Source organism: Sparus aurata, chromosome 23, assembly GCF_900880675.1.
Source record: "Sparus aurata chromosome 23, fSpaAur1.1, whole genome shotgun sequence".
In the NCBI taxonomy this organism is placed as follows: Eukaryota; Metazoa; Chordata; class Actinopteri; order Spariformes; family Sparidae; genus Sparus; species Sparus aurata.
The window spans coordinates 6,055,856-6,080,817 of NC_044209.1; the positions used below are offsets into that span (position 1 = coordinate 6,055,856).

The window sequence follows — 24,962 nt, forward strand, 5'->3', positions numbered from 1 at the left end:
GATTGTTTTTTAAGTGTTTAGCCTTTGCACAGACACCCTTGGAATCTGGAACACAAGGTATCAAAAAGACATGCGGAAATTATATATTGTATGCAAAAATCTGTGAAGTTAAAAACATGTGAAGTGTTATGTAAGAGACCCAAATACATTGTAAGAAAATGTCACCCGGGATGTTTTGCAGGTAAGGTATTCACTGACTTTAAACTGTAAAATCTCTACTCTGTGAATGGGAGCCTTCACTGGACACCATTTTGTTTCCTCCAGGAGAATAAATCACTTTGGGCAAAATTTCCTGTCACACTCTTTAGTCCAAAAATGGAAATGCAGCACACAAGTAAAAAACATTACAAAGCTTTTGCTTACGACAGCATCTGGTCAGTACATTTTCCCCCAAGCCTTGATCACATTGGTTGAAAACAGCACTTTCTTCGAACTCCGAAATGATTCAAGTCAAATCAAAGGCTGATCAAAATCTTTCAAGACAGACTGTTCAGTTCTTTGTTTGAGGTCACTTGGAGGGATGCAAAATGGCCACAAGAAGGAGCTGCAACATTACATGAAAAGAAAATGGATACGATTAATGTGTGTGTTTCTCTGGAGCACTGTTGGCTTACACACATAAACCATTTATAAACCCTTATTAAGATGGTTATAATGGTTTATCACACTCTCCAAATGCACTACAGCAGCCTCATTCTGACCAGGCTTACATATATAATCACACACATTATATATGTATGTGTATGTACATTATGGCATATATGTGTATATGCACAGATATACATGTTATGGATTTATTTATGTACTATGGGTATATACATGTTTTCATATATCTATATCTATATATATGCTGTATTTTTTCTGTGTATGTGTGTGTGTGAGCATGTGCTGCGCGTGAGAAAATGAGGTGTGTGAGTGTAAATCTTCTATATCCTTCCAAAAAAGAAACCCATCACCCTGCTCCCCGACTGGCCCCTCTGTAATTTTTGTCTCTTTCGCGGTTAGTTTGGAATTGATTTAATTAACCCCGCCTAACCCTTCTTTTTCTTAAACTATCAAGCAGATCACAACCTGTAATCTGCAAAAAATGAATTCATAGCGTCAGTCGTCAGTGAAGTGAGGCAGTTTGCTGTAGTGTATTTTTAAGGGACAAATACTGTACGTGGCATCAACAGCTGCAGTAAGGGCGTCGAACACTCCACCTTTTTTGATGATTGACATAATATGAAACGAAAACCTGAAGTAACTGTAGATACTAAATACTACGCTGTAAATATTCTGTTAAATGTTTTTTTCAATTTTCTTGTACATTCTAAGTAAACAATTGCTTATTAGAATATCTAATTCAGTTTTATAGATACAACAGCTAATCATGGGTTGAGCCGAACATTAAAGCTGCACTATAAATATATTTATATATCAACAATGGATCAAATTATTATGTGCCATGTCGCTTGTAGTGATAAACCCACGGGAAATCACTGAGTTCACCTTAGTTGTATGAAGCTTTTTAGCCTCTTTTAGCAAACTGTTTTGGTTATAAGGATCTAAACTTAACCTAGCAGTTAAAAGCAGTCAAAGTTAGCAACTAGCTGTTGAACATAGTGGAGCATTTAGCAGCTAAAGTGTTATTTTTTCTCACAAGATGACCTAAACTGAGCTAGAATGAATATGGACGGAAACAAAACTTCAAATTGATGCCAATGTTGCATCCTCGTCTGCCAAAGTGTGAGTAGGCAACTGTTTGCTAACAGGTTAGCCATATCAACTTTGTGAGGTAATCATTTGTCAGTGTTGTATTTTTAGCTTGTATCGCTGCCCCAACATAACCCAAAAATTAGATTGTTCCTGCTTTAAGTGCTAATTTTTTGATAGCAAAAGGGGAAAAAAGGCTTCCGAGGCCAGTTTAGGGTCGGTTAGCGGCTAACAGTGGTGTTCTGTGTTAAAGGTTGTCGCGGCTCAGAGGCAAGCCCTCACAGCTCTCCCACCCCATCCAGCGGGCCCCATGGAGGCTCCAACGAAGAGATCTGGGTACTGCGCAAACCCGTGGCAGGTAACAAAGCCGCGCTGCGCTGAGCCCTTCAATCCCTGACTCCTTAACTTCTGACCAGGGGTCAAACAGTATCTGACGTCTTTTCAACAAAGGCTTTTACTGCCTGGCACCGCCTTGCAAGTTTCCCCGAGAATAGAATACAACCACCCCATGCGTTTCTTTGAGCTGAAAATGATGTTGTTTGAAGGCTTTCAGATACTCTTTGACCCGCTCCTGACAGTCCCCCATGTCCTGCTTATCTCTCCATCTAAAGCTTAGCTGACCTCAGTGGCCTTATGTGTAGGACTGCAGCCATCTGCATCGGTCTACAGTCTGTGTGTCTTTCCAACCGGATGTATGGAGATGTTTTCATGTGAGAGAGAACAAGACAAGTTAGGAAAGAGAGAGAGGAAAAGCGAGAGAAAAGATGTGTGCGGTGTGTGTGTGTGTGTGTTTGTGTATAAAAGCGTAAGGTACGTCTTGTTTACTCCACAGTGTCTGTCGCTGAGTCGTCCATCACCCTGTCTGTCTGTCTGTCTGTCCGTCCGTCCGTCCTGTCTATCCAACCACATGCTGCCCAGTGCATTTCAATGGAGAGTCACACCTGTTACCACGTTGCTTTGGATATCAGCTAAACCACTCAATGTGTGTGTGCCTGTGTGTGTGCGTGCGTGTGTGTGTGTGTGTGTGTTTGCGTGACTGTATGCATCCATCTGTTTGTTGCATGTGTGCGTTTTGTATGCACAAAATCTACGCATATCGTTTGGGCGGTTGCATGCATGTGCGGATGCATGTGTTTGTGCGTGCGTGTGTGTTTGTGCGTGCATGTGTGTGTGTGTGTGTGTGTGTGTGCGTGTGTGTGTTACAGGTGGAGACCGCAGCAGTGTGGGCAGTTCTGGCAGTGTGACCAGTGTGAGGTCATCAGGCAGCGGTCAGAGCGCCGGCAGCGCAGCACACATTCTCCATGCACAGGCTGAGGGGGTAAAGGTATGACACACACACACACACAAACGCACAAAACCACAGACACCGTCGCACACACAAACTCTATAAAAAAGCCAGACAAACAAACGTGTACACGCACTGCAGCTTAGTTTTTGTAATTTTATTCGAAGAGGTGCATATTAATCGTGACAATTGAGAATTTGAGTGTTTCATGCTGCTGAAAACAGACGTCAGTGTAGATTTAACAGGTCGGTAATTTCCCGATAATTTCCAAGGAAGTTTCTTGTTAGAGCTATGTAATTTTGTGCTCAGTTGGTACTCTATTAAATGAATCATTTCAATTCATTTCTGACTCAGAAAGTCAGCCACAGCAGATCTGCTGAACGTGCAAAAATGTAAAAATGTACACAGTACATGCAAACACACGGTTCAATATAAATGAAGACTAAAATTCCTGGCAAGAAATCAATCTTTCCGTACTTATTTCTGTATAATTTTGAGGTCCTTTTGTTTTACTTGTATTTATTTTAAACCAGTTTATCCTTCAAAGATAAAGATTAAGATGTTCCTTTATTGATGCCCCTTGGGAGGAGCTCACCACATATTAAAGGTAAATATTGTACTCACTAAATTCATCTGATAGCAAACTGAATCTTGTTACTTTAAAACTGAAAGAGAAAATATGACAACCTTAAAAATTTAAAATTTAAAAATGTATATACATTTAACATTGTTTAAGTTCTCCAGAAGTGAAAATAAATGCTTGAGTGCTTTTATTAATGTCTTGCCCTTTATCTCAACAATCCCATCATCTTGTTAGTATCAGGCCAAATAAAGACAAAACAGTTGTTTTGTAGCTATTCTAAATGTTTTTTTTTTACAGTTTATAGTTTCCTGAAAAATTATTAAAATGTTGATGACTCATCCTGTTTCCGGGGGACGGGCCTCATGAATAATTTATAACACTTATAACTTGGTAGAGATACAACTTTGCAACTTTGTTTACTGATTTGGGTGAAACTGGAAGTATTCTTTCTGGTTATTGCTCTGCTATTATAACCCTATTTGCAAACAAACAGAAAAATGCAATACAAAATGTATAGTAATCATTCATGGGAAATAATTGCAATTGTAACTTTGGTAGGTAATGTTGGTGTAGGTGCCAGTCACTGATTTTCAAGGTCTTTAAGTAAGTAAATAGATAGATAATGAATGAATATATACTTTAATGAAGCAGTTCTTTCAAGCAAAACTCCCATTACCCTGTAATTAGTACATAATCACATGCAGTAATCCTCTGAAGGAAACGTCCCAGGAAGGAGGTTCGCTGGAAAGAACTATGTAATTATTAGCTAAGTTTGGAATCACTAAATAAAGCGTTGCTGACGTAAACAAAGTCATTACATCGCAAAAAGGACAAAATAGATGAGAAGGCAAACGCACACACACAGACCGGAGTTAAACTGAAGGAAGTTAAAAACGTAAGAAATGAGTAGAGAAACATAACAAACGCAGATGCTTCCACACAGACCCTCCGGGGGTTTTGGGATGCTGGAGTGAATCATCTGCTCTGGTCTTTGCAGTTACCGTATCTCATAGTACAGACATAAAGAATCCATATCAGGGAGCCTTAAAGCCATTCTGGAGGCTCTTCACTCATCCCTGTGCTTTTACACACTGTTTCACACACATACGTACTTGGTGTACAACCATAGAGACATTGTGCTGTTCGTGTCCCGAGTCTAAAGCCGTCTCTCAAAGGTAATTCGTTCATAAAACAGCCAGCTGCACGTTGTACGCTAACAGCACACATTCACGTTAAGAAACTGCAAGGGAGACACTTTTTAAATCCGCCAAAACATCCACATAAGCACAATTAGACCCAACTGCAGCCCAGACAGCCCGGTAACATCTGTCTTCTCCGCCTCTCACTTTGTCCACTTTTCATCAGCACCAGTCAGATAGTTACTGCAGCGCTCGCACCAGAAGCTTCAGACACGAGGTTCAACTGTGATTAATGTAGCACTCGTCAGCATACATCACATATTCTTTTCCAGACAGACTTCCCTACAAAGATCAATCTGATCTGAGCCGGTGAGGTTTGAGAATGACATTTTTCGTTACTTAATGAAAAGGCAATATACTTTTTTATATCACTGTCCCCTTGAGGGCCACTGTAGGTGATTCATTGGGAATATACAGTATGACAAGGGTGTTAAGTTTTATGGTCATGCTGCCTGAAGCATTGCATAATAAATCATGGTACAGCATACATGATCATTTGCAGTAGAATAAACTAGTTTAAGGGCAGTAACTCAGTGATAGTTTGCCAGTGTGTGTGTTTAAAACTGGACTGTGTAACATATTACAAAAAAAAAAACTGAAAAGTTAAATTTGCTGGTATTGAAACACACACTTTACCAAATTAATACACCCGGGACTTTTACCTCTCCAGCTTTACTTGGTCTGAAATGACCAGTAGCTCATGGTGGCTAATTACAATAACAAAAAGTTGCATTTGTTCACAGATTTATCTGTAACTCAATTTATAACTGAGTCAATTTGATTGACTTTTTAACTCTTTTCTACTTGTGCTACTACTCTGCTTGCGTTACTACAGTTTAGCATGTCACATATAAACAGTTCAATGGATTTATCACAAAAGTGAAACAAGAATTAAGCATACTATTTCCAGCTAGTGATGTCTTTATTATTAAAGAATAAAAAAAGAAAGAAATTGGGGAATTCAATTCACTGTCAGCTTGTAATTGCTACTTGTGGCCACAGTGGCTGCTGTTGAGCAACATTTACATGGCCTTGAACAACAATACTGGTAAATGCAATTTAAGTAAAGCAGCACTAATCAATATTTTTGTATTAATGATTGAACAAATGTATAATGTGTGATAAAGTATACCCAACTCTGCATTTCTGCTCAGCTCTTTGGAATGTTTTGGCATCTTTTAGCCTTTTATCGTTTTGTTTTATACGCCCTAAAACTTTACTGTTTTGATCCTGTTTTCAGTGTTAACCTCCGATATAAATAACAGAACACTACCTGCTCAGCACCATACGGCAGACAGAAAGAGAAAGCAACTAGCTGATAAACCAGTGGAGAATATATAAGCTTAAGAAAAAAAAAGAAAAGAGAAAAAGCTGATATCTTGAGAAAACATTTAAAAAGAGCAAATAGAAGCAAAGCTATTCGTGTCTCTCGTAAAAAGATTAAATTGAAAAATATTGGATTTATGGCCGGAGATGTGCAACCAAGCAAGCATAACACTACACAAAAGTATAAAAAAAAAAACAGCCGCATGAATGTGTGAGTGATCAGACATGTTCCACTATGTACATCCTGGAGAACAAAAATCCAGCCCAACAACTGAAAAGTCTAGAGAGTTTGTGTTACAAATTCTACATGCCTGCTGATATGGATACATTTGTGTTTGTGCAATCTAGCTTCTCGCCACAGTCTTGTCCCAGTCTGCCAAAGCCAAGGAGCATCTAATTGAGCAGTCCAAGTCTGTGGACCAGCCTCCAGGTAAGACTGAGAGAGGGGTCCATCTTCAGCCTGATCACTGCATCACACTAATTAGTTTAATTGCAGTCAGATGAAGTAAATGCACAGTTAGGCAGTGATGATACTTGAAACTGTGAAACTGCCGAGAACGAGGGGAAGATGAGTGTAGAACATAGAGAGAAAAAGACATAAACAAAGGATAAACAGAGTCAGGTTAGAAAAACACGAGTCATAATCCACTGGTCCATTAAATAAATGACATATCACGCACACACACTTGCAGACACACATACACAAACAGAACTTGGCTGGTTTATCAGACAGATGGCCAAGGCAGGGGATGTAGGAGGAAGTGTAGAAGGCTGTGATTGGTTAAGAAGGTTTGTTATATCTTGGAAAGCTGCAATCTGATTGGTTTAAAAGCAACGAAGGAGAGAAACCAAAAATCAGTTGGTTGAGAGGTCAGCTTGGACGACAAGTGGACTCATCTGTTGATCGACCGGAAGTTTACAGTGATAGGGCGACAGCTTGAAACTGGCCAACGGTGTTTCTCCCGGCAGGCTCCGCCAGCTCCTCCCGGACATCGAGCCAATCGGGCTGTCCGCTCCATGAAGCGCCGCCTTATGACGCCACGGCAACCAGGAAGGGGGAGGTGCCAGGCGAGGGGAAGGTAGGACAGTCCCAAACTCCCACAGCTTCAGTCCTCTCTCCCTCTTTCATACAAACACACAATCACCACTATCAACATCTAACTACAGCATGGTGAGAATGTAGCTCGTCAGTCACCTCAACCACAACCCGCTCACTCTTGTGCACACGCACACACACAAACACACACAGACTTAATACAGTATATTCATACGCGCACACACACACCGAGATGTCCCAGCGGTTTCTCTCGCAACTGGCCTCGTCCGTGCTGCGAGTGTTCGGATGCAGCCACGACACGGTGAGTGTGTGAATGGAAGATCTCTGGTTTGATCTCGTATGAACCTGTGAACGAGAAATCTTGTGTGTGTGTGTGTGTGTGTGTGTGTGTGTGTGTGTGTGTGTGAGAGAGAGAGAGAGAATCCTGTCCTCTTGTTTATCTGCTACCTGCTATCCATCGTTCTTCACTCCTTTTAGTTGCAGCTTCTCTTCTTCCATTGCAGTATTTTTCTTCTTTTGCAGAGATAATTGTCTCTCAATTGATGTTAGTAGGTGCGTCTCAGGCAAGCATAACACTAGTTGAGATATTGGTGTGTGTGTGTGTGTGTGTGTGTGTGTGTGTGTGTGTGTGTGGCTGGCAGTTGCCCAGCAGCATGCATGTCGTGGGCGGACTAGCTCGGCACAAGAAGTGTGAAATCTGGGCTTACATCATGTACAGTAAGCTGTTATTTACTGTAGAGTGTGTGTGTGTGCGTGTGTGTTTGTACACATGTGTGGGCTCACTTTTGAAATACATATCTCATTGTATAATAATTTCAAGCTTGATAAAACAATGAGCATATTTAAATAGCAGGTGGTAGCGGTGGTTGCCTACAGTATGTGTGTGTGCTTGTATGTGTGTGTGTGTGTGTGCGCGCGCCTGTGTGTGTGTGTGTGTGCTGTCATGAAAGCCATGTTCTCACAACCATCTGTTAGCTAGAGTCTTGATTCCTCAGCACCCCTCTTCCTGATATTTCCTGAGAGAGACAAGAGGGAAAACCAATAGCTTTGAAGGGCAGTGAGGAGGAGGAGGAGGAGGAGGAGGAGGGTCTCGGGTAAAGATGAGGAAGAGAAGAGGATGACAGGGAGAATTAAAAAGACTGGGTGTGGGAAGAAGACATGCAGTTGTTTTGCAAATACACTCAGTCCTATTGTTTTGTCCCTGCTGTCGCTGGTCACACGTAGAACGGGACACTGCATCAAATCAACAGCTATTTCAACCAGGGTGTACATCTATGGCTGCGTACAGCAGATCAGGAGTGGGTTGCACCAGCTGTTAAGTCCCCTCTAAGTTCTTGGTAACTACTTGCTAGTTTCAATATAGAATGAGAATCAGTAGTCCTTTATTGTCCCACAAATGGGGAAATTTGTTTGCCAAAGCAGCTAAAGTACAGAATATATATAAAAAAAAAAAAACCAATAACAATAGCAAAAGATAAACAATATAATTAAAAAGGTAAGAAATAGAATAGACTTGTTTATAGATATAAACATGATATTGTACAAAATTAAAATTAACAGCAGGGAATTTTTATTTACTAATACAAATAATAAATATGGGTATTAAGAAAATTGACCAGAAAGTGCAAGCCAGAGTGCTAAGCTGCATCATTAAAACAGTGTATCAGTTAGTATATACTTTAGTTTTGTTAGGGAATGAGCTGTCCAGTCGAAAGCATTCTCTGGAAAGTTACTGTAGCAGCACAAGCAACATAACCTACAAAAGAAAAAAAACCTTTAGGGGGTCTAAAAAACATATAACAGACAGACATAGTTTCCATAGTGAACATAGTGAAACATTTTGCAACTTAAAAGCTAGATATTGACAAGTAGGTGGAGACCAAAAACAGAGCTAAAAGAAAGTGAATACTGGACATTTGTCAAATGAATAAAAAGGTCTCGATGATGTCTTCAAGTGGCAGATGTTTCCAAAAATAAAAGTTGATAATGTCGATGTTGTGTTCACAACTTCTTTTTTCATTTGTTCACAGGTTGCAATCCTCTAGTCTATTTGTTTTTATTCAAATTAATTACATAACTGACATTATTTTCATATTAATAATTTGAACCATAATATAATTCAAAAACTCACCAGTTGAAATCATCAACAAAATTTTAATTAAAGTGGAAATAGACAACTTTTCAACTTTCCCCCCTCTTAGCGTTTCCATGTGGCACTACAGTTAGCGTCACTGTCACAAACACAGCATTAGAAACATGGCTGCCACTAGCAACCATGCTACAGTCCAAAGCACAATCAAACCTTAACCAGCCACATCTCAGGGCAATGAGAAGTCAGAGGAAAACACTTTTACTATTTACTCTAAACCGGTAGTACCAAGCTAACGTTAGCTCCGTCAACTGGTTCAGTTAGCCACACAGCATTCACACCTGGCAATTAGTAGGTGTAAATAGCCTATTTATTACCAACTCATCTCTACAAGAACTAATTTTTGGATTTATAGATGTGTCATCAAACATATAACGTATACATAACAGGGGCGCAGCTAGCTCCAACATCTGCCATTACACAACAGACAGGCTTTGAAAATATGGCAGCGATGTATAATAGCAGCTATAGCAGTACAGGAAGTACTGTGTGCAGTTAGGTTCGAATATTTCATATTTGAGCAGCAAAGTTAAAACATTCAGCTATGACTTCATCTTTAGCAATCATCACCTCAAATGGTTTGGACCAACAAGAGTTTTCTTGTGTGGAAGTGTGTGATAGTGTGTGTGTGTGTGTGTGTGTGTGTGTGTACACTTCTGTAATGTATGATTTTAAAATTTTTCACCACAGTAATACAACATTTTGTGGCCTTTCAACATCAGGTGGAAAAGAAATGGCAATTTGATTTTGTCTTTTCTTTCCACATGTGAAGTGTCAAATGTAGATTAGCCTGCTGCTGCTAATCTGAATCTCTAGCTGTATCGTGAGATACTGTAGGCAGTGCCTTTCTCCTTCCTAACTCTAGCCTGGTTTTCGCTACAGGGCCAAGCAGGGATAACCTGGGCTATTTATTGAATTTATCAGGAGCCAGCTGGGTTATAATGCCACTGAATCATTTCGAGGTTTCGTCTTTGTGGCATTAGTACAGATGTAAAGACAGACTTGTTGAACAGCTCCTTGTAACAGTATCTAAATCGTGGCCCCTGTTTGGCCCTGCTGAGAAAAAGTGGCTATTGAAGCTGCAGACACGGAGCCAGTGACAGCATGCCCCCTGTCTTCTCTCCCCGTAGAGCTCAGAGGCCGTTGTCCAATGGCTGAGCGACTTTCAGCTGCAGGTCTACGCTCCAAACTTCCTGGGCGCTGGGTATGACTTGCCCACCATTAGCCGAATGACCCCGGAGGTAAGGCAACTGATCCCCGACCCCTGAAACCCAGTGAGGTCACAGGCACCTCCAAGGACCACAATGGAAACAAGTCTGCACGACTTTGATTTGTGCTGTCCTTGATGTTTCCAAGATGCATGTATATCATTTCCTTTCAAAAATCTCTAATGAGCACAATGAATCCACTCAACTGAACTGATCTCAGCTATCTTTCCCCTGCCTCCTTCCAAACCTATCCTGATTGTACCTCTCATCTCTCCCCTCTCACCCATGACCTGATATTGACTTACTTGATCTCTGTTAAATAATGTGTGGGGGTAAAAAAAATACTCAAGTCAATAAACAAAAATACTATGGTAATATCTGTGGCAATGATAGTAATGGTGCATTTTTAAGGCTAGCACAGCAGTAAACCAACCATCCCATCACACATATGTGTTGATGAAGGTTCTCAGTCATCCACGTCATGGTAAATCTAGGTGCTGAATCGTAGGCTACTGGACTTATTACAGTCCAGTTGCCTACGATTCAGCACCTAGATTCATCACAAATATGCCAAGTCGATTGATTAGAGTCAGACCATGTCTACTTGAGCTAAAAGCTTATATGTTGCACAATGTAGTTTGAAATTTTAAAAATCTTGTTAGCTTAGCTTAGTACAAAGAATAGGTTTTCTACGGCTAGTGGCTGTAGCATCAAATTAATTGTCAACAATGTCTCCGTGAAACAAATATGTGTATATTCCTTTAAAAATGTCATATTCCAGTAACCTTGTGAAAGGTGAAAGATGATATGCACGATGGAAATGCTGTGCATAAAATTTACATCTTCCATTATTCACATAAAATAAAACAAAATAATTGAAAAAGATTAAATAGAAAAGAAAACAGGCATCAGACACTCAGTTACCATAAAAACATGAGTTTCCGGAGAGAGGGATGTAATACAGCTCTATTTACTCTTTTTAATACAGCATACTTAGCAAACAGCAGTAGCATGCTAGCTACATTAAATACAGAGTGCATGAATAATGTTAGTCTTCCATACTTTATTCCACAAAACTGGCAAGCGACGCTCCTCATTAATGGTCCTTTCTTGTCTAAATAATACTCCATGTCTGTATAAAAAAGAGAAAACAAGTCCTTAATCACATCTAAATCTAAAAGCCAGTAAATGTATTAGTTTCTTTAGAGAAATTAGTCAGATTTTGACCTTTCAGTTTTTATTCATATGAGTAAATATAAGCAACTGCATCAAATGTTTAAAAAAACACATTCTGTAGCAGGCAGAAATAAGTCTGAATTACAAACTGGAAATAAAGCACTTCAAACTATATCCACACAACCTCCTGACCCTCCCATCACCTTCAGCACTGCTGCTTTCTGCCCTGGGGACTTAAACGGATGGTCTCCGTCACGCTCACCTACATACAAATAATTTATAACAGTGTACATAAATTATTTGTATACACACGTACACTCCGGTGCTGTGCATGCAGAGCTGAGCTGGGTTTTGTTATCGGAGATGTGTCGTAGAATCCAGGCCTCCTCTACTGTATGTTTGTGTCACGTCTGCACATGAATTGTGAGTTATACAATCAAAAGTGTGTGTGTGTGTGTGTGTGTGTGTGTGCGCGTGTGTGTGTGGGTGAGCGTTACGATTGTCCATGTACGTTTGTACACGTGTGTTCTTGTGAGTCCACCACTGAAATACACAGAAACAAAAGTAAACAGACAATGACAGGATGGATGCACTGTGTTAGATCTTTAATCACACGTCCAAACAAATCTGCACTCTATACATTTTTAACTCACTTAGTTTTGTATGTAAATACGAGCTTGTGAACTTGTGACAGAAATAATAGGCACAATGAGTTGGATTCAAATGATATTATAGAGAATCGAGCTGATTCTTTCTTGCAGATGCTTTCTTTTCACTGCAAACATTCGCTTTCGCTTTCTTTTGCTTGATTCTATGGTTTTGAGGCATTTACATCTCTGCTCTATTCTTCTCGACTGGCAGAAGCTTTCATCAGATGTCACGCTGTCACTTGTTTCTTTGTGTTGCAAGTTTTCTTCTGTGTGTGTGTGTGTGTGCTAGAGAGAGAGATAGAGAGAGAGAGAGAGAATGAGAGGAACTGCTGGAGCATTGGGGTGATTTCAACTCACTTTGCGGAGGAAAAGCCTCAACATGCCACCACTGTATCTTACTTGTGTGTGTGTGTGTGTGTTTTCTTGTGTGTGTGAAGGATCTGACAGCTATTGGGATAACTAAACCAGGTCACAGAAAGAAGATGACATCGGAGATCAACAAGTTAAGTGTCACCGAGTGGCTGCCTGATCAGAAACCCGTGAGTAAAACTCGACACACGCACACCGACATGATGGTTCATTGACCAGTTAGACGCTACGCCTGTTTTCAAAGGCGAGCTACCGGCGTCAGCGTCGGCTAGCCTGGTGACGTTTCTGGTGTTCCTATAGGCCAGTCTAGGAGAGTGGCTGTCTGCTATTGGTCTAAGCCAGTACCACCAGGTGTTAGTGCAGAACGGATACGAGAATATCGAATTCATCACCGACATCACCTGGGAGGACCTGCAGGAAATAGGCATCATCAAACTGGGTAAGACATGCTGATATACTTTCTAAACATCAGTGCATTTTTTTGTTTACATCAGAACATACAGTGTGACCACAACTAGAGTCTGCATGTGTCAGTGTCTGCCTTTAAGATTAAGATTTATTCTAGCTTTGTGAGCTACACTTTAAATGACAGCCCAGAGTTAGACTATGTCATCTGTGGCCAGCATGATCAGACAACCCAAAGAAATGTTACTTAAGTATGATTGGTTGAGGTTTACACTTAATTTACACTTCAGTGGTATTTTAAAGCTCATTTAAATACCAATAAATTACCTTTTTTCCTCATGCAACATTTCCATTGTGGATAATGTAATTCAGATCAGAGAAACACACTTAAACTGTAACTTTGTTGGCTGGAAAGCCTTGGCTGTTTCAGTTCATACAGTGATGCTACAGCAGTATGCACTGCAGTATAAGGATGATTAACATTAATCGCGCTGCATGGTGTAGTTTTATGAGAAAAGTTAGCTTAAGCTAGGTCGCCAGCAGAAAAAGCCAGTGATCAGTATGTTTACAGGTTTACACAGGTTTTCAGTTAAGCTAGTTAGCCACAAAGTCCTCTCGATTGCCGGTCTTAAAAGGGTAATGTTATGGTGGGAAAGAAGGGGGAGGAATAAATAATGAAGCGGTTGAAAATTACTGTTATTTTTACACTGAACTTGAATTATTTAAAGGTCCAGTGTGTAGGATTAAGGGGCACCTAGGCTGCAGATTGCAACCAAACCAAAAGTCCCCCCCCCTCCCCCTCCGCCTCCCCTGTGATGGCTGCCAAAAAACACAAAAGGCACTCTCTATAGCCAGTCATTATACACTATGAAAGACATAATCATGCATATTCAATATCTCCCCCTAAATCCTAAACAGTTGACCTTTAATTAACAACATATTCATTGATGTGATCAATTATATTTTTGACTCCTTGATAACCCTTGATGTTTCAGGGCTTCATAGTTGCAGTCCATGTTCACGTTTTCAGTTGAGGGGAAATACACAAATAATAGAGACATCTAATATGATTTACTGTTTTTAAAAAATAATATTAATTGGATTGTGAGTGATAATTCCAATCTTTCAACCTTTCAGGCCACCAGAAGAAGCTGATGCTGGCGGTGAAGCGACTGGCTGAAATGCAGCGCAGTTCAGAGGGGCGGGGCTCCCTCAGAAAGAAGCCCCCGCCAATCACACAGCAGCAGGAAGTCATGTCAATGGAGAGCCCACCTCCAGACGGTAAGCCAGCACATAAAAGTCAGATACCGATAAACTTTTAATGAGGTTCGACTTAATTCTGAAGTATCTAATGAGATCGCACAGTACAGCCATGACCTTCTGGCCTGCTAAGATTAATATTCATACTCATTTTACGGGTTTCTTTCTCTTTCTGCAGAGGTCATGTCTCCAAAGATGAGCACCTTCCAGGACAGCGAGTTGAGCACAGAGCTGCAGAGTGCCATGACCCAGCCAGGGCAGGAGGTCAGCAAAGCTCAGCGAACACGCACCCTTAGCAAAGACCATGATGAGGTCATGACTGGAGGAGGAGGAGGAGGAGGAGGAGGAGGAGGAGGAGGTGGGCCACCGAAGAAGGAGGCGCGGACTATGAGGCAGCAGAGCAGCCAGGGAAGCTCCCACAGAGGGAGTGTCTCCTCTCAAGGCAAACACCGTCACTCCCACTCCCATTCCCAGCCTGCGCCTCCCTACACGCCCCCTCACACTCCCACCAAGACTAGAACCTCATCTTCCTCCTCCACCTCCTCCGTCCAGAGCACAGCTTCTCCGCAGACCAAACACAAGCCGTCCCCCCAGTTCATCCAGGGGGATAGACCTCAGTCGCCGCGCTCCCACCCTCCTCAGTCCCCAACCCACCGTGGAGCCCCGTGTACCCAGCCTCCGCCCCAGCAACAACAGCAGCCTCAAGTCCAGCCGCAGCATCAGGCGCACCCTCAGCACCCCCCACAGACGCAGGTCATGGAGGTTCGGGAGAGCCAGCAAGCGCAGGTCCCGCTCCTCTGCCTCCCACCAGAGGCCGAACTGGCTGAGGAGGAGGGAGGAGAGCCCTCGGCGCTCCAGAAGAAACGTGCCCACAGCCTCAACAGATACGCCGTCTCAGATAGTGAGTGTGACGAGAAGGCTGGTGGAGGTGGAGGGGGCGGAGCTGGAGATGGAGAAGCAGAGGTAGTGGGAGGTCAGGGCCCTGCCGTCGTCAGAGGAGAAGGTATTAAATACGCCACGGTGACCCACCGCGTCAGCCGCAGCCACTCAGTCCGCAACCAAGACAAGACTGTCAACCGCAACCAGACCTTAGCTCTGCGTCAGAAGAAAAAAGGCCCACCTCCTCCGCCACCTAAACGCTCCAGCTCCGCCATCTCCAGCTCCAACTCCAACCTGACAGAGGCCAATGCACAGCAGCCCACGCTCACCACCACAGGGGGGATGCTGGACGTGCCTTACCACCAACAGCGGCGGGCCAGCGACCTGGGGGTGTCCGTGGAGACAGTTGCCGTAGAGACGAGCAGTGTTGGTAGTGTGAGGAGCATCGCCGCCATGTTGGAGATGTCTTCTATAGGGGGTGGAGCCAAGGGCATGGCGCTGCAGAAGAATTTCCTGCAGGTATCATAGAATATAAACTGTATAACAATACACATATCTGCCTCTCTGCTGTGTTAATATATAACTATTTATTTTGGTTAATGAGCTTAAGTGTGATCAACCACTTGTATGGTTCTGTGTTTACCAGGTGGGGAAAACACGCGAGGCCATTGGTCTGGATGGTGAAGTGGTGAACCGACGGCGGACCATTAGCGGCCCTGTCAGCGAGCTGGTGGCGGCTGCTAGGCGTGAACAGCCAAATCCCTCTGCCGCCTTCCCTCCCAACTCCACCCAACCAGAACCTTCCCCACCCCCTGTAAATTACTCCCCACCCAACCCTCCATCCTCCCCTCACCCCAGCTCGGGAGGCAGTGGCAGTTCATCGGAGAACCTACCGTTTGCAGAGGAGGGAAGCCTGACCATCCGCCGCCAGGGCCGAGGAGAAGGAGAAGGAGAAGGACAGGTAGCTATCTATATATGTTTGTCTATCAATCAGTTAATCTATCTATCTATCTATCTATCTATCTATCTATCTATCTATCTATCTATCTATCTATCTATCTATCTATCTATCTAACTATCCATCTATCCATCTATCTATCTATCTATCTACATTATGTATCTATGTAATGTAATGTGCTAAAGTTAAATGTGCTTTAATGTATTACCAATCCATAGTCAGCTTCTGTGTTCTCTAAGCTTTTCTGTGTAATCCATTTATCAATGTGTTTGACTGTTTGTGCAAAAATAACCCCTTGTCATGAATGTATGAATTTTCCGTTAGTGTGTATTTTGTGTATGTCTGCAGGCCGACGACGAGGGTCCTCAGGGAGACGCCGACTACGCACAGGAGGACGTGTCCAGGGTTGAAGCCACAGCGACCTTGAAGCGGCGGCCCCGCAGCTCCAAGCCCCACCCCAACGGCTCCGACTTCACCCTCCAAGAGTCGTCCACCGTCAAACGGCGGCCCAAGAGCCGCGACAAGGAGCCCGACGGCTACGCGGACATGGCCGCAGCTAACGGAGAGCCTGTGGGGGCTGGGCAGCCGAACACCACGCAGCCGGTCCCCTACCAGAACGGCACGGCCACCGTGAAGCGCCGCCCGGTGTCTGACGCTGGAGTGACGGAGCAGCCGCAACCTCAACCTCAACCCCAGCCTCAATATCAACCTCAACCTCAACCGCAACCGCAAGTGACTGCTGCTCCTCGCAGGGACAGTTTGGACCAAGGTGCTCCAGTGAGCAATGAAGGAGGTCCGGTGAGAAAACCAAAGCCTCCCGTCTCCCCAAAACCTGCCGTGGCACAGATAAAGAGACAGGGTGGCCCACAGACCCCCCCACACCCTGTCTCCAACAAGAGAGTCCCCCTGCCTGGTCCTGGGACACCTGGAAGCCCAGGTACTTACATTGTATACCTGTGTGTTTGTGTCAGGTGGGGATGGGAGTCATAATTTGACATTTGCAGGTGCTTTATAGTAAAGTCAACATCTTGTTTATGGCCGTTGGAATTGGCCACACTGCAAGAGAGGGACGCAGCCTGATGAAATATGCCTCGCAGTACCAACATCAGAGGTTTTGGCGAGCCTCAGACGCTGTTTGACAAACACTCTGGTTGAAGCATACTGACACCTTGAAGCAACATAAGCCTGTGAAGGTGTCAATATGCTTGAAAACAAACTGTCTTGGAAAACATTGTTGTACTAATCCTCGTAAAGAGACAAAAGGCATGCGCGGTGCTTCCCTATCCCTATAACCCTATTACCTCTTCTTTACCAATGGTCCGTTTTTTAGCCCGATGCAACGGGAAGTCGTCCGTATAACTATTTGGAAAAGGGCAGACACTTTTTAAAAAAATACTTGGCCGGCGATTGGACGAACCATCAGTCTATTAACATTGATCACAGGCTGACCAATCAGATCAACAAACCTAAAGAAGTGGTATTGAAAAAACTACTCCCTGTCAGTGATCCTTGCCTTTTTTCTCTCTCTGTAGTGGAAGGAAAGAAGATCCCTCCACCTGTCTCGCCCAAACCGGTGCCCCCGCCCACGGCGCCCAAACCGGCCAAACTCATCCACTCCATGACCAGCCCTTCCTCCACGACCCCGGCTAGTGCTCCTGCCCCGGTCAAGCAACACTCCATGGTGGCCCGACAGACCAGCTCACCCCCCAACTTCCCCCCTTCCATCATCCCGAGCCCGCCAAACGCCAAGCCAGTGAGCCCGTCTTCCCAGAGCCCCCACACCCCGCAGACCCCCACCACGCCACAGACGCCCCAGACTCCCGCCACCCCCAGCCCGACCCCGCCACCAGTCAAGCCCCCTCGCTCTTCCATTGGTGGCGTGTCGGTGGACAGCGGGATGACGGGAGGCGGGGCCACGACGCCGGCCCCAACAACGACAGATTTCGGCGTGGATTCTTTGGTGCATCAGAAACTGGAGGAGACGAGTGCGTCGCTGGCCGCCGCTCTGCAGGCCGTGGAGGATAAGATACTGCGGCAGGAGGAGTAAGGAGCACACACACACATGCACACATACAGACAAGCTAATAACGTTTATGAGAGATCAGGAGTGCCATGGCATCAGATATATTTATTTATATACATACTTTACATACAAGATTCAAACAGTGACTAGTTTACTGAAAAGAATCATAGGGTTTGCTTTCAAGCTTCCAAAACCTCCCCACAGAGCAGCGTGTGTATGCCACTGTTATGAATATTATAAAGGTGTTTACTCTTGGGAAATCCAGTTAACCTGCAATCTTTGTTACCTGGAGAGAACAAAATAATTAAAGGGCCCAAATACCAATTAAGCACCACTAGGGGGCACAGTTCAGCACCAGCACGTGAGCCAAGCCAAGACAAGTGACCATGTAAGAACATAAGGCAAGTGAGAGTCTTGAACTAGTGATGCTGAATGTTGTATGTTAGGCTTTTAACTTGAAAAAACAGCATTCAAATTTTAATTTGCGAGCACGGTCATTTTATCCACGCTCACACACACACACAAACACACACACTCAAACATACACCAAGGCTTCTACTCTCGTGGCTGTTAAACGGCGGTAGCAGCCAATAACGCTGCAGCAGCGTGTCAGGCTGGCTGTGCCACAGATCACTCGGCTGGGTGTGATGATCCCGACACAGTTGTGTTATGAATAGTCCTGTTACTCCGTCGGGCTTTGACAGACAGACACTTTGCAGACATCTCCTCAGTGTCATCTGGAGAGGATGCGCAGGCTCGCAAGTCTGTATATTATCACCCTGAGAAAAACATCAAAATACCCACAGCCGAGATTTAGAGTAAATGCTCATGTCGGCCTACCGTGCTTACAATGACTAACATGCTAACATGCAGATTTTTACCGTGTAATGTTTGCAATGGTCACCATCGTAGCTCACTGTGTTGGCATACTAACTTCTGCCAAGTGACACTGAACTCAAACTACATCTGAGGCTGATAGACAGGTCATCTCAAAGTTTGACCTGATGATGGCACTATGAAATGTCCAAGAATAACCACAGCTGATCTGTTTTCATCTAGCGCCATCATCAGGTCAAAAGTTGTAGCATGGTGGGGAAAAAAAAAACATCTTTCGGTATCAGTACTTCCTGCTTTGCACATTTTCACAGCTGTGGGAATTAAACATCAGCTGAAAACTAAAAGGCCATTGTGTGTGTGTGTGTGTGTGCGTGTGTGTGTGCGTGCGTGATTTAGCTCTGTGGCCGAGCAGAAGACCACGGTCAGCATCCTCGACGACATCGGCAGCATGTTCGATGACCTGGCTGACCAGCTGGACGCCATGTTGGAGTAACCATAGAGACCAGTCAGCCTGTCTCCACGGCAACGCTGCATCAGGAGTGACTCAGATGGCACAATGGGCAATACGCCTCTCTCTTTCTCTCTCGTTCTCTCTCTCCTTCTCTTCATCCCTCTCTCTCTCTCTCTCTCTCTGTCGTGCTCATCTTCTTCTCACTCTTCCCGTCGTCCATCCGCCGCCGCTCTGAAAAAAAAAAAAAAGCCTCTTCTCTCCTCCTCTCCCTCTCATCTCCTGCCGCCGATGATGGAGCAGCGCCACAGAACCTGGACGGACATGTGGCAGCGAGAGAACAAGACTGAAGAGTGGATAAAGAGAGAGAGAGAGAGAGACTTAAAGAGGGAGAGGGACCAAAAGCGACTGGAAGTGGAGAGAAAAATTTAAAAAAGATAAACACACAAGATGGGGAGGTGGAGAAACGCTACAAAATGGAGGAGACTGCAATCAAAACGTGGGTCTTTTCAGAACTCCACATGGACACTTGAAGCTGTCGCGGCGAACAAATAAAGTAAACTAATACTGATTGAAAAACCAACTGTGTTATGAATCATAGTATGGTATGTGTACATTCTAAGCATGGAGAGTTTATATCTACTGAAAAAGTCCTGCATTAGCACAGTAATATATAATATACCGATAAATATGAATCTCTAGCTCTTTGGTTTGATGTCTTGGTTCTGTGTGGAATGGTGACCTCTGGTGTTGTGACGATGTAAATGATTGGTGGAAAGATTTTTATCTGTGACCAAAACGAGACTATATATGCTCCTGAGGTGTGTGTGTGCGTGCGCGTGAGACGAGGACGAAGCGTGACAGGTGTGTGTACGTGAGCTCGCCGATTGTCGGAAGCGAAGGACCGAAAAATTCAGTTCTCCCCCCCTGCCCCGGCTGCATCCAAACACTCTGCCGCATCCTCATGATCACCCCTCAACACACACACACACACACACACACACACACTTGGGAGAAGCACAATGACGCACGCAGCCAAGCTTGCACACACACACACACACACACACAGGGAATCCCGCACAAGATAAATTCAGATGAGTGACGGGGAGGGAGGAGGAAAAACGGCAGTGAGGCTACAGCACGTTGTCTGAAAGCAGGCGGTAGGTCTTTAGGAGGGGGGGGGGGGGAAGTTTGGGAAAGTTTTTGGAAAAGGTTTCCAGGATGTCTTTAAAGAGGTGCGCTGCGATGGAATGCAGAGGTAGTAGAGTCCCTGAATTTTTCACGACACCCTGCTGTCATTTCAGAGGCAAAACAAGGGTGTAGCAACAGACTTCAGGCTCCACACGCTCACTCACAAACACGACACGATTTCAATTCAAATCAGTCTGTAATTACAGAAAGACTTCCGATTCGTGATCTTTGTGAATTAATCTTCAGATGCATCTGAAGCGGGGAGTGCGTAGAACAGACGAGCGTTCCAATATTTATAACATCTTCGATCCAAAATATAAAAAGTGAATTTACTTACTTGAAACTGCATTCATTCACAGTCTAGTTTTTTTCTGCTCCGTGGAAAAATCCATAATCTATGAATATGCTAATGTTTTTATCCTTGAGATGTCTCCCACGGGACACACTGCTGACTGGAGGGTGCCTTTAAAATAAATGTACTAAACTGCGTCGAACTCTGGGAACTGGGATTTTTTTTTTTTTGGTTAAGACAGCATGAGGCCTGGGATTGCTGTGGTGCTAAAACCTCAGCCTGTCAGTCAGCAGCCTACCTCCAGTCAGTGAGCGTTTCAGTGGGGACGTCACGGGAGTTTTACGCTAAATTCGAGGAAATAACGCCATTTAATGTCGATTGGTCACTTCTGTCAACGCCTGATCAGGTTAATGAGGTCAGTATCAGCCTCGATTCCTTCCCGTATTAATGTCTGAGTGCCTGTGTGGGATCCCTGAATGTTTTTTCACCAGGAAATCAAAACTACAAAAATGACACCTGGACTGAAGCTCTTCCCGACACCTCAGCGGACGGCCGTCCTCTTTCAAAGCTCTATCTATCTCGTCCTACACTCTTCCAGCCGCCCACCCCGTGTTGCCATGACAATCTTCATCATCACCCTCACCATCCTCATCGGTATCACCTTGGTTACTGCACAGTGTGTTGCCATGACGGCGCATTCGTAGACTTAAAAGAAAAGAAAAAAAAAAAAAGGAAAAAAAAAAAAAACGTGGAAAGATGGAGCGCGTGGCGGGCAGATACCTGTGAAGTTGGATGGTTTGTTTAAAGGGGCACGCCTATGATTTAGAACTGCGCTTCGATAAAGCTGGATCCTACACTTCCCATAATGCAGTAGTGTCTATCATTAGCGCCGTGACCTCAGTTTGTAACAAAGGCTTTCAGTTATAAATGTACACTCTTTGGGCTGAAAAACCCCTTCTGACATCACTCTGACATCATTAGGGTTATTTATTTATTATTATTTGATCCTCCGGGGCCACCGAGGTCGTTTTAAAAGATTTTTCACAAGCAGAGCTCTACCTACCAGGACTAGTAAACTGATAAAACCATCGGCGTGCCCCTTTAAGTTCCTCAACCCGACCAGGAAACCACATCCGGTGTGGTGCGACACATCCGATATTCCATTTGCACCTCGGTCCACAAAGAAAACCTAGGTTTCACAGCCCACAGCAGCCACACTCCTTATATAAACGACTAAGAATTAAGAGAATAGTTGTGGTATTTAAATTATGATCACATAGAGATTATATATATGGATATTTGCGAAAAAAAAAGAAAAAAAAGAAGTGTATTTATGATGTGTGTGTCATGATCCTGAAGACTATTTTTCAAAGTAAACAGATCTAATCTGAGTGTTGAATCAGTTTGCTTCTCCATGCTTAAGTGGTCTGAGCTGATGAATCATTGTAGGATACCATGTTGGGATATTTCCAGGAAGCATTTCTGTTTTTTTTTTTCGTTTTATTTTTTATTTTTGTGTACATGTGTCCAGGTGTGGCGATGTGTATAATACAAGCAATTCTTGTTGTTCCGTTTTTATTGTTTTTTGTATTATTTTAAATGCAATGTTGAGTTGTTTTTTGTTTTTTTTTTCTTTGAAACATGTGCCTTGCTTTGTGATTTTGGTCTAACTAAAATACAGTAGATGGGTATGTACTATATATGGGGATCTCTCTCTTGTCCTGTTTTGCTTTGTTATTTAATATGCCATCATGAAAAAGTATGCTGCCTCCCCCCACAAACACCAATGAGATGCGATAATAAAAAAAACATAAAGTCATTAGACCATAACCAAACGCAGGTAACCGTGACATCTTGCTGTTTTGTTACCCACAACCAGTGGTTGATACGACCCCATGGTATTAAAGGTGCAGTGTGTAGGATTTTGTGGGAACTAATCATGTTTTCAATAGTGTATAACCACCTGAAACCTGTTTTTGTTACCTTAGAATGAGCCTTTTATATCTACAGAGGGAGTGGGCCCTCTTCCACAGGGCCATGTTGCACCACTGTGTTTCTACAGTAGCCTGAAAGGGACAACCCAAACACTCATTCCAGAGAGGGCCTTTTGCATTTTTAGCAGCCAGTGGAGTTTCTTTATTACGTTTTGTTGATGAGTTGCCAGGAGCACTAAATCCTACGCACTGGCCCTTTAACTTCATTAAAAACGTCTTAACAAGCTATAATAAACACATATATTCTCATAAGACAGCTACATTTCACACAAAGCGTTCACATGCTTGCAGGAATAATCAACATCAGGGTCTCCCAAGTTAGCTGCTGCCTTCACGTGCTCCTGTGTCAGAACACTAAAGTTGTGATTGTTCAACATTTTGGGAAATGCACTGATTCACTTTCTGACTGAGAAATATATGAGAAGACGGGTGCGACTCTAATGTCTACACAGTGAATATGATGCAAACAGCCAGTTAGCTTAGCCTAGCATAAAGCTTGGAAACAGGGAGAATGCTAACCAGCTAACACAATTAGTTGTGTCTTGTTTAATTTGTACAAAAAACCCTAAGTGTAAAATTGACACAGTTATTTTATAAGAACAGTTTGATGTTTAAAGTCTTTGTGCTAAGCTTGGCTAACTAGTACCTAGCAGTAGCTTTTATACAGAGCACTCACACGAGTGTGGTATCGATCTTCTCATCTCCTTTTTCTCCGAGAAAGCGGAAAGCATTTCCCAAAATGTTGAACGACTACTTTTAAATGTGGATGTATTTAAAACAAGCTTTTAATTGGTACTAATCGGAAAAACACCGACTATTACTGCTGGTCCAGCTGTCGCCAGATGTGTGATAAATGTTGGTCTATTTTTGAATATTTTTACACCTGGTGTGTAGCTCAGATATCATCATCGTGTTCAACAGACAGATTCCAAATTGATTTTTCCAGCATTATGTTTATGTGAATTTCCAACAAATTCGTCTTTTTTTTTTGTAGCACATGAATGCATGGTGACAGCAACTTACCCCACTGTTGAGGTCAAAGGTCAGCTCTTATTCTCTCACTAGCTTCAGCAGCACAGACATGCCCCCGATCTCCCCCCTCCTCACGGCTGCAGCTTACGGCTCGAAGTTGTTGCCATCTAAACTAAGCCCTGTGGTGTTACAGCAGCACTCTGCCTTCTCTCCTCCTTCCTCTGGTCTCATTTTGGTCATCTGTCATGCTGTAGGCGTTACTTTGAAAGTGGGTTCGGGCGTGTGGGGATCTGGGTCAGGCTACAAAGGTGAAATACCGCAGATGGTGGGAAAAAAAAAAAAAAAAAAAAAAAACACAGATGGTCGAATATGTTGTGGAGCAAAAGTACTGTTCATTTTTTTTTTTTTTTTTCTTGAAAGAAAAAGCCAAGCTGTTTTTATTTGATTTCCCGCCTGTGCTTCTCTGAACGGATACCGGGCTGGTGTCTCCTCTGCTCTGCAGTGACTGTATGTGAATGCTCGAGAGAGGCCGCGTGTGTGTTCTGTGTTGCCCTGCTATTGACCGTATGAAACCCAAGCGTGTGGGCGTGTGTCTGTGTGTGTGTGTGTGTGAGCGTGTGTGTGTGTGTGTGTGGACAGTGGTGTGCTTGCAGTGACTGCATCTTATGGCCATCTGCTCTGAATAAATAAATGTTCTATACAAACAGCCTCTCTCTGTGTCGTGATGTGAACTTGGTGTTTCCCCTCCTCCTCCAGGGGGCAGCACATGACTGAAATACAGCAGCTGTCAGTGGATGACACCTTCACAGCCCCCTTACTCTCACAGGTGTTTTCATTTTATGTGGCTATTTAGAGCTCATGACATGTACACAACGGGCTTGATTAAAGAACAGTCTGTCATATTGGGTGATTCGCCATTTTATTTTCTGGCCAGGAGTCAGATGGGATGATTGACATCACTCTCTTATCGAAAGTTTTTCCAGCAAATAGGAAGCTGGTTAGCTTA

General features: G+C 43.5%; 1 protein-coding gene across 7 annotated transcripts in view; it reads left to right on the forward strand.

The window, feature by feature from the left end:
* Positions 1–24,662, forward strand: part of caskin1 (CASK interacting protein 1) — a 110,541-nt gene extending 85,879 nt beyond the window's left edge. For 3 of the 7 annotated variants that reach the window (XM_030407898.1, XM_030407897.1, XM_030407902.1), the window contains 13 exons: positions 1,949–2,053; positions 2,901–3,019; positions 6,437–6,518; positions 7,058–7,167; positions 10,425–10,535; positions 12,766–12,867; positions 12,998–13,136; positions 14,240–14,383; positions 14,541–15,760; positions 15,888–16,202; positions 16,524–17,136; positions 17,732–18,242; positions 19,456–24,662. In XM_030407898.1, the coding sequence (XP_030263758.1) occupies positions 1,949–2,053; positions 2,901–3,019; positions 6,437–6,518; positions 7,058–7,167; positions 10,425–10,535; positions 12,766–12,867; positions 12,998–13,136; positions 14,240–14,383; positions 14,541–15,760; positions 15,888–16,202; positions 16,524–17,136; positions 17,732–18,242; positions 19,456–19,552 (3,668 nt within the window). In that variant the 3' untranslated portion in view covers positions 19,553–24,662. The remainder of the gene's footprint in view (positions 1–1,948; positions 2,054–2,900; positions 3,020–6,436; positions 6,519–7,057; positions 7,168–10,424; positions 10,536–12,765; positions 12,868–12,997; positions 13,137–14,239; positions 14,384–14,540; positions 15,761–15,887; positions 16,203–16,523; positions 17,137–17,731; positions 18,243–19,455) is intronic. The other 4 variants (XM_030407900.1, XM_030407903.1, XM_030407899.1 and 1 more) reach the window with 3 other exon arrangements.
* Positions 24,663–24,962: the final 300 nt, after the last annotated feature.